Genomic DNA, 16,575 nt, shown 5'->3' with positions numbered 1-16,575 from the left:
CCTGCAGCTTATCGCGAATATTCATCAAAGTATCCAGCTGATCAATAACAGAACCCGCATTCGATTTCAAAAAAGAAAGTTGGCCCTCTTTCTGTGATTCTACTTTACGATTTAGATAATTAAGACCAGCTTTCAAATCCGCAAACGTAGTAGCCGAATGTTTTTCCAATAAAAACAAGGCCGGAGAGAAATTCTCCTGCAACAAGTCGCCACTATTATTTGGAAATAGTTCTCTTAGATTTTCTACATTTTTCTGCTCATTGCCCTCGGTTGATAATCCCAAGGGATCCTCCTGTGTAAGCACGGACTGCACTAGGGTACGTCTACCCCAGGCGAAATTTTGTGAGGGAGCTTCATCTATCCACACAGCAGACTCTTTTAAGGGACCAATAATTTCATGATTACCTATAGCTCTAAATTGTACCGACGAGGTACCCTCACCACCACTTCTGGTGGTAACAATAATATCACCAATTCCCTTTGCCGGTCCTGAACGGGCTATGATTTTATTGGGTGACACCCATTCGGCCGAAAGTAGACAATCGAAACCACATATTTTCAAACCTTTAAGAAAAATAAATTTCCATTTTGATGACGATTACCCATTTCTGTTATTGAAAAACGATTTACCTATTAAATCTGTAGGTTTTAAACCTAAAAATTCACCACGTATTATAACACGAGTTCCAGGAGGTCCCTCTTTCGGTGAAAGACCAGTTACTACAGGTTGCGGAGCCATTAATCTAGATTATTTTCTTTCCAAAATTGGACAAATCATGTAGATGGAAAAAAACGACACCCTTTATTTTTTTAATAAACAAATCAAAACAAATAGTTGAGTTGTCGATAACATAATGGAATGAAACAAGGCGAATCCAAATCATGATATACTTAACAAGGTTACGCTTAAGAGCGAACGCAAGATTTTCATTTTTATGTGTAGAAGTCTATGTATGAAAATTGTAAACAATGATCAGCTGGCCTAGTGATGTCACCTTGTATTCATTACACTCTGATTATACAATATATGTCAGCAATTTTTATGAGTGGCAGCAAAAGCATTATTTTTATTTGAACTAAGCATTGAACTTAGCGGTGGGTGGTTATCTCAGTAAAATCTGTCTGATAAGGAATATTCATGTTTGTATTTCGAATATAGCGTAAATTACTGGGATCAGCAATTATGGTGATGTAGCTTTGTTAAACACATCTGGCAACTTGGTAATTTATGTAAACAGCTGATTGCAAAAAAAAAAAGAACGAATGACAGCGAAAACGAAACAAACGAAAATAATTGTGTTTTTTTAACGGATGCAGGCCAAGAATGGATGACGTAGCCAGTGTTCAGCTAGAAAATGAAAATTTACGGAAAATTCGCTCACGACTACTGTTGTGGGATGCTAAAAACAATGCCCTAGCTGCCTTGAATGTAACACAAGAAGAATGTCTAGAGCAAATCAATTCAATATGGTCCCAGGAAGCAGAGGTAAAATACACACACAATTCGAAATCGATTAGAGGCAATAAAATCATGTTTATTTATTTCCAGATGCCTTCTACAGAACAAGCTGGCGAAGAAGTAAAGGGTACTACTAGCGATTTAGAAACAAATTCCTTGTCTCTTAGCAGTCTACAGCAGTCACTGCCACCAGGTATAGATACCACTCATGATTTCTTAATGCTGTACGATCAGGTTCATGCCGAAATACATGAGAATAGCAATGCGGTGTCACATCGTTATTTGCAGCAGTTGATTACCAGAAGTACGGAGTGCAAGCGTATTTTGACACAAATAGAGGCAGCCATGGGACGTTTGAAAACATTACGTGAGGAATATGCTTTTGTATCGGAAAAAACTGAGGCTCTTAATAACGCCAGCGAAAAGTTGATAGAGGAACAGGAAAAGTTGCAGTCTTTGGGAGATGAAATACACAAACGTTTGCATTATTTCAATCAAGTGGAACTTTTAAATCAACGTCTGCACAGTCCCACTCTGTCAGTGGCCTCTGAGTCGTTTCGTGAATGTTTGACCAAAATAGATGAATGTTTGACTTATCTTAAGGAACATGTAAGTTTCTTTTTTTTTAGTTTAGTTGTATTGGTTCAATGGATTTACCTTTTTTCAGTCGAAATTTAAAGATTCTCCTGCTTTTATCATCAAATACAAACATTGTTTGGCCAAGGCTGTGACGTTGGTTAAAAACTATGTTAACACTGTTATGTCACAAGCTACCGAAGCCACTTTACATCCCAAACAGATTAACACGTTAAGCGGTAGCAGTAGTAGTGGTGCTACAGATGCCTCTATCACTTCTCCGGATGCAGCTTTTGCTTTATACTATGGTAAATATCAAACCTCAGCGGCTAAGGTTAAAAGAGTTTCACAAATGATAGAATCTCGCATCAACGTATGTCCGGAGTATGCAAATCTTTTAGCAGAATTACAACAGAATTATCTAAATGAAAGGGCCACCATTATGACGCCCGCCGTTGATAAAGCAATTAAGGATATTAAAACCCAGCATAAGGGAGATCATTGTGCTTTAATGCGTAGCTCTTGTGCTTTTCTAGTGCATATATGCCAAGATGAACAGAGATTGTATTATCAATTTTTCGCCTTGGAAAGCGAGCAATTAACGTGAGTACAAGTTATAGAAGATTTTTTAGGATTTCTGTTAATTTTCTTTTGCATTTAAAGGTCATATTTGGAGAATTTGTGTAATATACTCTATGACACTATGCGTCCGTTTATTATTCATATAAATCATTTGGAAACATTGGCTGAAATTTGCTCAATATTAAGAATAGAAATGCTAGAGGAACATGTCCAACAAAATCGTAAGTTTTATGTTTTGTTTAAACAATTTTAATTATTTTTTAACGTTTATTGTTTTTAGCCACTGCTTTGGAGGCCTTTGCCACTATAGCCAATCAACTGCTGCAAGATGTCCAAGAACGTTTGGTATTTAGAGCTCATTTGTATTTACAATCTGATATCTTGAATTACAATCCTTCGGCTGGAGATTTGGCTTATCCTGAAAAATTGGAAATGATGGAGGTGAGTATCTCGAATTGTTTAATCTGTTTTGTTTTATTGTAAAAATTTTCTTTTGTTTTTTTAGAGTATAGCTTTGTCTTTGCAAGATCCACCACAAATACGTCGCTTCGATTCGAGATCCTCGTTGGTGTCTACAACTTCTAATGTTACAGAAGCCGATAGTGTTGATACAAGTGTTAGTCGTGTCAGAAATATGAGTTAGTATTGGTGACCATAATAAGATTTTATAATTTTGGAAAATTGCTTTTAATATCTTTAGATTCACCCGCTGATTTGCATGGCATGTGGTATCCCACTGTTAGACGTACATTGGTTTGTTTATCACGTCTCTATCGTTGTGTGGATCGGCCCATATTTCAGGGTCTATCTCAGGAAGCTTTAAAACATTGTATACAAAGTGTCTCTGCGGCTGCGACGAAAATATCACAATCAAAGGCAAGACAGACATTAAAGTTGTATTAAACCTATAGTCAATAATATAAATTAACTCTTTCTTACAGACTCCCATAGATGGCGAATTATTTGAAATTAAACATTTATTAATATTACGCGAACAAATAGCACCTTTTCGTGTAGATTTCACGGTAAAAGAAACTTCTTTGGATTTCAGTAAAGTGAAAACGGCTGCTTTTGGTCTATTACAAAAACGCAAACAACTATTTTCCATGGGTAGCAATAATGCTTTATTGGAGTTTTTACTAGAAGGTACACCACAAATAAAAGAACATCTGTTGGATTCACGCAAAGAAGTAGATCGTCAGTTGAAATTTGTTTGTGAAAAGTTTATTAAAGATTCACTGCAAACTTTGGCTGCTCCTCTAGTAACATTCCTGGAAAAAGCACAATCTGTGGTGAATACTGTGCAGCCAGCAGTAAACAAGGAACAACAGCAGCAGCAGCAAACACAAAATAATAAGATAAACTATGCCTTAAGGCAAAGTGCATGGGCCAGTCCTCAACAGATAAGCAGTGTTATACAGGAGACACAACGTTTAATCAAAAGCAAATTGCCCATGTTGCAGCGTTCCATGCAATTATATTTAAGCAATCGGGATACGGAATTTATAATATTTCGTCCCATAAGAGTAAGTTTTAAGGGGATTAAAGTTAATAGATTGTTTAATCTTTGCTATTGTTTATCGTTTATAGAACAACATTATACAGTCCTTTGTTAAACTCGAGCAATTATTAACCACCAATGGCTATAGTCCAGATGACATGATTATTACTAGTTGCCCTTCTGCAGAGCAGGTCTCCATTATACTATCCAGCGCTAGTATTTTAGCAGCCGATGCCATGATTAATTTCTCAGCAGCTCAACGTAAAGCCAGTGTAGCTTCAGTTGATAACAGTATTTTGGCCACAAATTCCTCTGAACCACAAAGAAAAATATCCCTAGATAAGAAAGTTAGTTTTGAGGGTTCTGCAGCAAAAGAAACCATGGAAAATTTGCCCGAACTTACAGAGTCCTCTGGCAATAATAGCAGTGTTACCTCACCAACAGCACTATCACCAGAACCTGCTCAAAATAACGATATGCCAGCAGGCAAGGACATAAACTCGACCGCTGAATAGTTAGGACAATGTTATACATATATTACACTTATAATTATACTTATATTTTTATTAAACTACACAATAAAACATAAAACATATAATAATATAAATAATGTTAAAAAAACTTCTTAGTGTTTTTAAAAAAGTTTGAGAAAAAAACATTAATAATAAATTAAGAGTTTTAACAATCTCTGCAATATAATCATTTACTAATTAACTATAGTTCTATTTTAAAATTCATAAAGATCTACAAATTTAAAATAATGTCTAGTTGATGTTGATGTCTACACTAAAGCGCTGCTTAGGCCAAGGTCTCAATAAGGTTTTAGTTTTCCATATAGCTGCTAAATAAGTAACTGTTTAAACTACGACAAAGAACATTTGTCTTTGCTAGAGTTTTGCTGCTGATCATTACCTCCCACTGGAACGGTAGTGTTATTGCGTCGTTGTGTATTTGTAGCAGCGGCAGCAGCTGCTGCAGCCGTTTCATTACGTCTATTGCGATCGTTGGTTTCATCTAATTCCATAATGGACAAGGCAATGGCACGAGCTAATGCTTCATCCTCTGACTATAAAGAAATAAAAGTTAGAATTTTGTATTAACCTGACTAGATTTTGGACTATATATAAAGCTATAGTTCACACCATAATATAAACTATAGTCCAGATTTTAAACAAGAATACGGAATAGTCCAGGCTATATTATCTTGCAGGCTATAGACTTTTGATCACACTATAGACTAGTCTATTGTCCATACTAGACTTTAATGCAGACAAAACTTTAAACTAGTCCATATATATTGCATATTTCCTGAACATAACTGAATAACATATAAACAAAATGTAAACTTACTATGTTTCCCTGAATAGTTTGCATTTGACTAGAACCAGCTGTCAAACGTTGTGCTGCTGCTGCTCTGACTGCGGCGGTAGTTGGCTTAGGTGCAGTATTAAATAAAGTATTTGGTGGTTTTTGTGTACGTCGTTGTTCGGCAGCTTTTCTATAAAAGTAAACATAAGAAAAAACACGCTATTAACTAACTAGATTTGCCACAAAATTTCATAAAACTTACGCTGCCATATTCCTTTTTTGATCGGTTTCAGTTTTTACATTATTTGCAGTTAATGACAATGACTGGCACTCATGATCGGCTGTATGACGATGACGCAAACAAAAGTTGCGTTTACATTGGGAACAGTTAACTGGTATTAATTCTTTTCGTTTGCAGTTTTTATAGGAACAACGGTTGGTGAAAATTTTCCGAGAATCTGATTTACATTGTTGATCGATGTGTTGTCCCACCGTCAAATCAGGCTCAACACCAGGGGCAGTTGGTACGGGTTCACCACACAGTGGACATAATGGCACTTGGTAATCCTTACGCAAACCGGAGGCACAATTGTGCTGTTCATAATTAAAGTGCGAGGAACAAAATACTTGACTGCAAGCATCACATTTCACTGGTAAAAAATCTAAAAATAGAATAAAAACCTTTAATATGGGAAACTGGTATATTATCACAAAAAAAACTTCCGTGTTTGGAAAAGTAGAATAAACGCTTACCAAGTCTGTTGCATGTTTTTTCATTACAATGTTGTCCTAAATGTGGAAATTCCATGTTTATGCTTTTGTCGATAAACTAATTACTACAGGAATGTTGAAATTCAAAATTTATTCTATAATAATCTCGAACAATTGGAACGATATGACCACTTTTTGTTAAAAATTGCACCAAAACAAAAGATGACTAAACAAAATATGTGCAATTTATACAAAATTCTAATGAAAAATAAATGATGTTTGACATTTCATCAGACTACAATGTCAATGAAAACTTTTTAGAACGGCGTTGGCTGACAATTATATTGCTCTGGCGGCTTAACGTCGTTCATAATTTTAACAGTTTGTTTTCTTCAGTTTTCAATGATATTAATCAGACTACAAAATTAACTGAATAAACATCAACATACACATTTCAAATAACAAATCGAAAACATAAAATCGGCTGCATCTCCTTAAATAACGCTCCTATCGTTTAAATAGTGAAAATCACTTTTAATTTTCATAAAATATTGATTTTTATATGAAAAACATAAAATGTGCTGTAACTCCTTAAATAACGCTTATATCGTCAAAACAGTGAAAATTTGTGATCACTTTTAATTCCCATTAAAAATCGATTTTTATATAAAAAACTTAAAATGGGCAGTAGCTCCTTAAATAACGCTTTAATCGACAAAATAGTGAAAATTTGTGATCACTTTTAATTTCTATGAAAAATCGATTTTTATATGAAAAAACATAAAATCGGCTATAGCTCCTTAAATAACGCTCCAATCGACAAAACAGTGAAAATCTGTGATCACTTTTGATTTTCATGAAATATCGATTTTTATATAAAAAAAATATAAAATCGTCTGTAGCTCCTTAAATAACGCTTTAATCGACAAAATAGTGAAAATCTGTGATCACTTTTAATTTCCATGAAATATCCATTTTCATATGAAAAACCATAAAATCGGCTGTAGCTCCTTAAATAACGCTTTAATTGACAAAACAGTGAAAATCTGTGATCACTTTTGATTTTCAGCAAAAATCGATTTTTATATGAAAAAACATAAAATCGGCTGTAGCTCTTTAAATAACGCTTTAATCGACAAAACAGTGAAAATTTGTGATCACTTTTAATTTCTATGAAAAATCGATTTTTATATAAAAAACATAAAATCGGCTGTAGCTCCTTAAATAACGCTTTAATCGACGAAAGAGTGAAAATCTGTGATCACTTTTAATTCCCATGAAAAATCGATTTTTATATGAAAAACATAAAATTGGCTGTAGCTCTTTAAATAACGCTTTAATCGACAAAACAGTGAAAATCTGTGATCACGCTTTAATCGACAAAACAGTGAAAATCTGTAATCACTATTGATTTCCATGACAAATCGATTTTTATTTGAAAAAACATAAAATCGGCTGTAGCTCCTTAAATAACGATTTAATCGACAAAACAGTGAAAATTTGTGATCACTTTTAATTTCTATGAAAAATCGATTTTTATACGAAAAACATAAAATCGGCTGTAGCTCCTTAAATAACGCTTTAATTGACAAAACAGTGAAAATCTGTGATCACTTTTTATTTTCATCAAAAATCGATTTTTATATGAAAAAAGTAAACTCGGCTGTAGCTCCTTAAATAACGCTTTAATCGACAAAACAGTGAAAATCTGTGATCACTTTTAATTTCTATGAAAAATCGATTTTTATTTGAAAAAACATAAAATCGGCTGTAGCTCCTTAAATAACGCTTTAATCGACAAAACAGTGAAAATTTGTGATCACTTTTAATTTCTATGAAAAATCGATTTTTATATGAAAAACATAAAATCGGCTGTAGCTCCTTAAATAACGCTTTAATTGACAAAACAGTGAAAATCTGTGATCACTTTTTATTTTCATCAAAAATCGATTTTTATATGAAAAAAGTAAACTCGGCTGTAGCTCCTTAAATAACGCTTTAATCGACAAAACAGTGAAAATCTGTGATCACTTTTAATTTCCATGAAATATCCATTTTTATATGAAAAAACATAAAATCGGCTGTAGCTCCTTAAATAACGCTTTAATCGACAAAACAGTGAAAATCTGTGATCGGCTGTAGCTCCTTAAATAACGCTTTAATCGACAAAACAGTGAAAATCTGTGATCGGCTGTAGCTCCTTAAATAACGCTTTAATCAACAAAACAGTGAAAATCTGTGATCACTTTTAATTTCTATGAAAAATCGATTTTTATTTGAAAAAACATAAAATTGGTTGTAGCTCTTTAAATAACGCTTTAAACGACAAAACTGTGAAATTCTGTGATCACTTTTAATATTCACTAAAAATCGATTTTGATATGAAAAACATAAAATAGGTTGTAGCTCCTTAAATAACGTTTTAATCGACAAAACAGTGAAAATCTGTGATCACTTTTGATTTCCATGAAATATCGGTTTTTATATGAAAAAACCTAAAATCGTCTGTAGCCCCTTAAATAACGCTTTAATCGACAAAACAGTGAAAATCTGTGATCACTTTTAATTTCCATGAAATATCGATTTTTATATGAAAAAACATAAAATCGGCTGTAGCTCCTTAAATAACGCTCTAATCGACAAAACAGTGAAAATCTGTGATCACTTTTGATTTTCACCAAAAATCGATTTATATATGACAAAAACATAAAATCGGCTGTAGCTCTTTAAATTCATTTGAATTCTCTAAAGCCTGTTATGTTATGTTGTTTAAGGAATTTTTGCTTTGATTTATTTGGTGTTTTGATGTGGGTCAGTGTTGTTGACTGAAAGAAATGTCCTTGAAAAATTACATTCAATTCATTAAAATTTCAACTTATTGATTTTTGCCTCAAAACATTCGTGATCACGGAACGTTACATTCTATGTTTTTATTCATTTATTTATTGTTTATTTTTTAACAAATGAAAATGTTAAATATACATATATATTTTTTGGCCTTGCCTCCTTTCTCGTTGCATAGGAATAAATCATTGAAATGATGGGTGGCAGTGGAGATGGTGGTAAGTAAAGTGGTGTGGTTTGGTTTCTGCTGCCGGTACATTTGGTAGAAATACGATAAAACAGGAATTTTTTAATTGAGTGAAAAGCGTGATTGACAATTTCAATTATTTAAGATTTTAAGGAGTATGAATGTAAGTAGAATATTGTATGAAGCAGAAGGGAAATTAAAATAATGAATGAATGAATGAATAATGAGGAAATGTGGGCTGGGTTGAAGGGGAGTTGTATGAGTGAGTGTGTGTTTGTGTGGTTGTAAAAAGTGAAGTCTTGATAAATTACATTAAACAAATTGTACTTGCTACCAAAATAAAAACCAACAATTCATCTTGTTTTGGTAACAATAATAAATAAATAATAAAAATGTTTTAGAAAAGAAGTATGTTTTACTTTATTGATTGTGATTTTCTGTTAAATTCTATGGGGAATTATTTAAATTCATCGATATTTTTAATAGACTGTTGCTAAAAATAAAATTTTGTTGATATTCTAACATTTAAGCGACCTTCACACGATCACATTTTACGTACGTAAAGTCTAAAGCTAGAGGTCCACACCACGCGTTCTACGCTTCTCCTACACGGAAGTCAAAAATGTAAAATCAATGTTGTTGTGTGCTACAAGTTACAACAAGCACAAAAGCGTAGGATGACCTGATGCGTAGAATGCTTACCATGCTCCACACCATGCGTTCTACGCTTTAGCTAGATGTCCACACCAAACGTTCTACGCCTTCTCTCATTCTATGCGTCTGTCAAAAAGTAGAATCAATGTATTTGTATGGTAAAAGTTACAACGACAATAGCGTAGAATGCCTTGACGCGTAGAATGCCTTGACGCGTAGAATACTTAAAGTAGATCCACTTTCTACTTTTACAAGCGTCACAAGTGGCACACGAACATGTCACTGCCGGTCCGCAATAGGAAACTTTTCTTGGGATACTTTTGATTGTGCGTAAGAGAGAAAGAATATCATTCGTCTATCTCACGGTACGCAGTTTCCCGTTCTCGAAAACTTGTTTGGTTTTGTTATTCTTCCCATTCGTACAACAACAAACCAATGCAATTAACACGTAGTTTCTGAAAGAAAAGTTTCTATGTGTGGACATTAAGGAAACTTCAAAAGAGAATTAAAAAAATTTTCCTAGTGTGAACCAGGTCTCAGCTGATTTTGATATTCTTTGTTTATATTCTTATTTAAAATAAAAAGTAGACGCGAAGAATGCAATGTAGGTATGAAAAGTACGTAAATCTTTGACGTGAAAATGTCCACACTCCTCCGCATTCTATGCGTCTGTCTGTCAAAAAGAGCAGCCTTACGATTGTCAATTTTTTTATATGGAATTTGACAAACGTGCTGTTTAAGCCTGTTAAAAAGTCTATGTATAAAAAATTATAAACAATGATCAGCTGGGCTAGTGATGTCACCTTCTATAGTTGAAACGAAAAGTCAACTTTTCGACTTTTTGCATTTTATGAAAAGTCGACTTTTCGACTTTTTGCATTTAGTTAAAAGTCGATTTTTCGACTTTTTTCATTTTATTAAATGTCGATTTTTCGACTTTTTTCATTTTATTAATGTCGATTTTTCGACTTTTAAAGTTTTATAAATAGTCGGCTTTTCGACTTTTTTAGACTTTTCGACTTTTTCCGAATTTTCGACTTTTTCCGACTTTTCGACTTTTGACTTTTTTCGACTATTTTCGACTTTCAGACTTTTTTCGACTTTTTCCGACCAGAGTTAAAAATTTATAAAATTGCCAGAAGCGTAAATTTATAATGTTGCCATTTAACATTATATTATTTATTATTATTAATAAAACATTTTTATTTATATTTTTTCTATTTGTTGCAATTTTTTGAGTTTTTTCGACTTCTTTCTATTTTCGACTATTTTCGACTTTTTCCGACAATTTTCGACTTTTTCCGAATTTTTCGACTTCTTTCGACTTTTTCCGACTTTTCGTCTTTTCGACTTTTTTCGACTTTTATTTACAAAGTCGACTTTTCGACTTTTTTCATAGACGATAGTCGAGTTATCGACTTTTTTGCAACAAAATAGTCGACTTCGACTTTTTTCGACAAGAAGTCGATTGTTCGATTATTCGAAAGTCGATTTATAGAACCCTATTGAGTACACCATGATGGTTTTATTACATATATCCCAATCCCATTTGTAGGTTACTCTTCTCCACAATATGTTGACAGATCTTATTACTTGTGTGGTCGTGTGAAGGTGGCTTTAATAAAGACAAACGTACATATATGAACACGGTTGTGGCCTTGCAAATGTCAAATAAAATTGTGTTAAAATAATAAACAATTTAAATTGAAGGCCTAAAGGGGTTAAGAATCATGTTTTCCACCAAAATTTGATTTTTATGGAAAAATTTAAAATTGGCAGTAGGTCCTTAAATAACGCTACAAACAACAAAATATATAGATTTAATAACAACAACAACAAACATTGTTTGTGAGACATGACATTTGTTAAAGATTTTCATTTAATTTAAGGTTAGATTTTTATATAAAGCTGACAGAATGCGTTAACATTTATACTTAAAACAATGTAAACGCACACACATTCATATTTCACATAAATCTGTTTGTCTTTTACTCTCTCTCTCTTGGTTTATTAAGTTAAAACGTTGACAAGTCGTTGACCAAAAAAGTCACAGGAGTCAAATAATTTTACATTCCGTTTGCGTTTTACTTTATGTAATGTCTTGCCATAACTATCATATGCATACACTGGCTGAATGCAGAAATTGTCTGACGAACTTTGTTTGACTGACTGACTAGTAGTGACAGAATCCAAGGTATTTGTTTGGTTTGTAATTTTAATCCATATAGCAAGCAAAGTAAACAGCAACTTGTATAAGAACATCAACAAGATGGACGAACGAACGAATGAATGAACACCAATCCATTTTCAACACTTACAATAAATGATTGCTTAACGAACGCAGTATAGCAATAACAACAACAACAAGAACAGAAAAAGAAACGTTGTCATGTCACCACATGCAGAAATTGTTGTTGTTCTTGGAAACAATTGTTTTATCTTGTGATATTCAGTAATGTCAGTGAGTGCTGTGTCCAATACTTGTCCATTTTGTCCATTTGCTGGTAAACAATTACAAATGTAAAACATAGATATTTACGAGTATGTATAATTTCTTACAGTAAAGTTGTTGTAAAATTGAATGGAAATTCTTTTTGTTTCGATTGAATTGTAGATCACATATACATTCATACATGGTACTTAATTAATATATGCAGTAATACCTTATTGAGTACAGCTTTCCAAGTAATCAATATTGCTTTAAGGGGCCAGCTTTAGTAAAGGGGAGAGCGGTGTTAATTAAAGAGAATTGTCATAACTTACAAATCAAGAAGACATAAATCCAAAAACAAAACTAAATTAGACTGTAGATCCTTCACTTAAGGATCAAATCGAGATTAATCCATAAAATTTTTAAAAGGAAACAATGAGAACATGCAGCATATTGAGTACAGCTACCCAAGAACTGAAATATGCTTGAACAGGTTAGCTTTAGTAAAGGAGGAAGTGTTGTTAGACCTGGTTCACACTAGGAAACTTTTGATTTTTATGAGTGAGAGAAAGAGATAGAAATATCAACCATCTCTTTCTCTGACACACAAAATCAAAAGTTTCTCAACAAAAGTTTCATAGTGTGAACCAGGTCTTAGCTGCCGGTCCATACTAGGAAACATTTTTTGGGAAACTTTTGATTTTGCGTAAGAGGGAAAGAGAAAACATATCATTCATCTCTCTTAGTACAGAGTTTCCCGTACTCGGAAACTTGTTTTGTTATTCTTCTTATTCGTGCAATTAAGACCTGGTTCACACTGGGAAGTATCAACTATCTCATTCTCTCACACACAAAATCAAGAGTTTCTCAAATAAAGTTTCCCAGTGTGAATCAGGTTTAATACATAGTTTCTGAAACAAAAGTTTCTATGGGTAAACATACTATCTGACAACTTTATTGATTATAAACTAAACAATATAAACTATTATATTGATAAGTCTAAAGTCTTTGATCTTCTCTATGGATCCGTCTATGAACTATTCTGCAGATAAGTGCATACTGTTTGACGAATAATCTGATTACTTTATAATAGTCTATGTGTTGTGTATTGACTAATCTATTGACTGAACTATTAACTAGTTTATGTACAAGTCTATTGTCTTGTTTATATCTATTATCTAGTCCATGATCTTGCCTATTGTCAGATCTATGTATTCTTTTATTGACTACGATTCTATGACCTCTTAGTGGTCAATGGTCTAAAATCAAGAACGGAATCAAGACATTCTTACTTAAATCAATCCACATTGGTGTCAGTTGTACGTTAAGTTCGTTTTTTACTAGAAACCAATCAGATTTCAAAGGTCCTTCACTATTGTTCACAGTCTTTCACTTGTCTATGCTCTAGTTCATAGGCTAGTTAACAGATTAAGGGGACCTTACATAATCACACTTTACGTTAGTTAGTCTATCCATACAACAACAACAAAAAGAGAATAAAAGTCGTATTTTATATTTTTGTATAAAACAATAACAAAGTAGAATGGAAACAGCTGTTTTACATTTTTCTGCATGTTTCTACATAAAAATACACCCCTGATCAAATGCGACTTGCTTATTTTTTTTTGAATCCTTTCAAAAAATGAAGAGTGCCATATGACTGTCATATTTTCCATCCGTATTTTCTCTCAATGTGTGATGATTTCATTCCATATTGTTTTTAAAGGGCACTTCACACGATCACACTTTATGTACGTAAAGTCTAATGAAAAAGTATAGTGAAATTCCATTCGTATAACAAAAAAGAGAATAAAAGTAGTTTGTGTTTACACGATTGGTATAAGACTATAACAAAGTAAGATGGAAACAGCTGTTTCACTTTTTTTGTATGTGTTTACATAAAAATACATCCCTGATCTAATGCGACTTGCTTATTTGCATTGAATACTTTCAAAAAATGAAGAGAGCCACATGACAGTCATATTTTCCATCCGTATTTTCTCTCAATGTGTGATGGTTTAAACGATTCCATCTTCTACACAAAATTTTGACAGATCATCTTTCAACTGTGTGCTCGTGTAAAGACGGCTTTAGTATATAGACTTATCCACTGACTAGATCCTTAATAAAGACTAGGGATTACAAAACTAATGATTTACTCTAGGCCGATGTGTATAACATTTTTAGATAGTTTATCATCCGATATAGCTGGCCTAGGGTACTTACTTATCTCAATCAACTTTATCATTTACAGCAGCATAATCCGAAAAGTTTCGAAATAAGCCTTATAGTAACGTGACAACAACTCTACAATCTAAAAATCCATTCACCCAAAAACAAAAAAAAAAAAAAAAAAACTCCAACTTAATTGTTGTGGGAAAAATTTTATCCTCAAATATCTGTCACTGCCTCAAAATACGAAATAAATGTTTTTTTTTAATGTTGGCTTTTGGATGTGTATGTGTGTGTGTGTTTGTATGCGTATACATATTTGCAAAATTTTGTTTATAAGTATGTTTGTATGCGCCTGGGAGCCACTCATGTAAATTGAACTTTGGTTCATTGATTCTTATAAAATCCAATCCAATTCAATTCAGTTCAACTCAATTCAATCCCTTATGAACGCATCGACAAATAATACATGAATAGAAAATTACAGACAAACGAATCAACGGACAGACAGAGGGCGGAAAATTTTCCTACATATGAAAATATATAACTAAACAGTACAGTGTCTAATAAAAGTGAAGGGTATTTCAGAGATATATAACGAAATATTTAAGATATTCCTTGTAATTGAAGTAGAATTAGCAGAAATTTAAAATTAATAAAAAAAATTTTGTTACGCATTAAGTGTTTGTTTACTTTTGCGTTAGACTGTTATAATTTTAGATATTACTTGTGTAGATCATTTATTTTTCAAAAATTCAATAGATACGAAATGATAAAAGACACATACAGACACATACACTCACATTCATACAAATCCATGCATTTCTTAATGTTGCTTCTAACTAACTATCTATGGTTATTAGTTAAAAACTTATAACTTGTTTTAAATTAGTTTAAAAGAAGTTTTCAATTTTGTAATAGTTATATCAGAATAGAGTACATCTTTAAAGTACTTAACCGATTTCTCCAAAAGGAAATCATTTATCCTTTAACTCTTACTTAACTTGTTATAGGTTTTTTTACCTTGTTATCACAAATATGTAGGTGTATGTATAATTGCATGGGTATATGTATAATACTCCAGAGTAGAATATACAAGCATAGAGATGTAACAAATGGTACGAGTACAGACCCCAAGGATACATAATAATTAAGGATAATTGCTTAATTACTAAATCAATAAATTCTAGATAAATTATATATAAATAATGAACTCTAAACTTTATTCGAATAGACAGTAAAACAGTCACATACACATACACACATATGTATGCATGTATGTAAGTACGAATGCAACACATTTCGATTTAAAAATCGAACTGGAAACAGACAAAATAACACATCCTCTGCAAATAAAAGTCTTTTAACAGGATGAAGACAAAAATTAAAAAAAAAATATAAATAAAATTAAAAAAGTGCATTGAACAAAATTAATTCATTTACTATTTAAGTTTCAAACAACATTGACAGCCCCAGCCAGCACTTTGGACAAATGTATCAACGCAGAAAAACCAAACAAAAAAAAAACACATCTTAATGAAATAAAATAAAATTAAAACTACGAAGAAGGAGTAGTACTTGAGTCACTACTATATAGTAGCGAAATAAATAGTTTTAAAAAGTTTCTTCTTAATTTTTCTACGATGTTGTTTATAATTGAAAAATGGCAACAAAGTTTGTCGCATTTTTTCCTTCTTTTTTTCGTCTTCTCATGATTGATGGTACTTGTTTTAATGCTTGAATCAATGTCTGGGTTGGAGAAAGGAGTCTTGTGTATCCTTGTTATTTTTGTAAGACTCTTTGCATCGGAAATCAAATTAAAATTGCTATTATTTTACATTTACTTCTTGGTTGCGAAGGCGTTTAGTTTTAAGAAACCCACATTCATTAAACACAATAGGCTTTTAATATACATACGTATATATGTATATACTATTACGTACAAAGGCACTTACATATGATTTAAAGAAAAATCGTAAAACTTTTGAGATTTCCTTCAATAGGTTGGTATTTAAAGTCTGTAACTTTTGTATCTTTTGTACCTAATTAACTAACTAACTAACTAACTAACTAACTAACTAACTAACTAACTAACTAACTAACTAACTAACTAAATAACTAAATAACTAAATAACTAAATAACTAAATAA

General features: G+C 32.4%; 3 protein-coding genes across 4 annotated transcripts in view; 1 reads left to right on the top strand and 2 right to left on the bottom strand.

Moving 5' to 3' along the window:
- The window catches only part of LOC111677652 (exocyst complex component 2), a 3,330-nt gene extending 2,461 nt beyond the window's left edge, over positions 1–869 (bottom strand). Inside the window, exons 1-2 of the mRNA XM_046947715.1 lie at positions 631–869; positions 5–564 (exon numbers count right to left, since the gene is read on the bottom strand). Coding sequence (XP_046803671.1) covers positions 5–564; positions 631–739 — 669 coding nt within the window. The 5' untranslated portion in view covers positions 740–869. The remainder of the gene's footprint in view (positions 1–4; positions 565–630) is intronic.
- A 374-nt stretch (positions 870–1,243) lies between these two features.
- LOC111677650 (conserved oligomeric Golgi complex subunit 3) lies at positions 1,244–4,769 on the top strand. 2 transcript variants are annotated; one of them, XM_046950213.1, is made up of 9 exons: positions 1,249–1,486; positions 1,550–2,068; positions 2,127–2,638; positions 2,699–2,838; positions 2,898–3,058; positions 3,123–3,255; positions 3,318–3,493; positions 3,559–4,143; positions 4,208–4,769. In XM_046950213.1, exons 1-9 carry the CDS (start codon positions 1,325–1,327, stop codon positions 4,631–4,633), a joined length of 2,814 nt encoding a protein of 937 aa, XP_046806169.1. In that variant the 5' UTR covers positions 1,249–1,324; the 3' UTR covers positions 4,634–4,769. The 2 variants fall into 2 exon arrangements, with proteins under 2 accessions (XP_023294580.2, XP_046806169.1); XM_023438812.2 differs by having other exon boundaries at positions 1,244–2,068.
- A 14-nt stretch (positions 4,770–4,783) lies between these two features.
- Positions 4,784–6,399, bottom strand: LOC111677659 (AN1-type zinc finger protein 2A). Its single transcript, XM_023438821.2, has 4 exons — positions 6,180–6,399; positions 5,689–6,088; positions 5,469–5,616; positions 4,784–5,184 (listed from the first exon to the last, which is right to left on the bottom strand). Exons 1-4 carry the CDS (start codon positions 6,232–6,234, stop codon positions 4,981–4,983), a joined length of 807 nt encoding a protein of 268 aa, XP_023294589.1. The 5' UTR covers positions 6,235–6,399; the 3' UTR covers positions 4,784–4,980.
- Between the last annotated feature and the right edge of the window lie 10,176 nt (positions 6,400–16,575).

This window comes from Lucilia cuprina, chromosome 2, assembly GCF_022045245.1.
Source record: "Lucilia cuprina isolate Lc7/37 chromosome 2, ASM2204524v1, whole genome shotgun sequence".
In the NCBI taxonomy this organism is placed as follows: domain Eukaryota; kingdom Metazoa; phylum Arthropoda; class Insecta; order Diptera; family Calliphoridae; genus Lucilia; species Lucilia cuprina.
The sequence above is the reverse complement of the archived record's forward strand: the minus strand, read 5'-3'. Positions and strand labels throughout refer to the sequence as shown.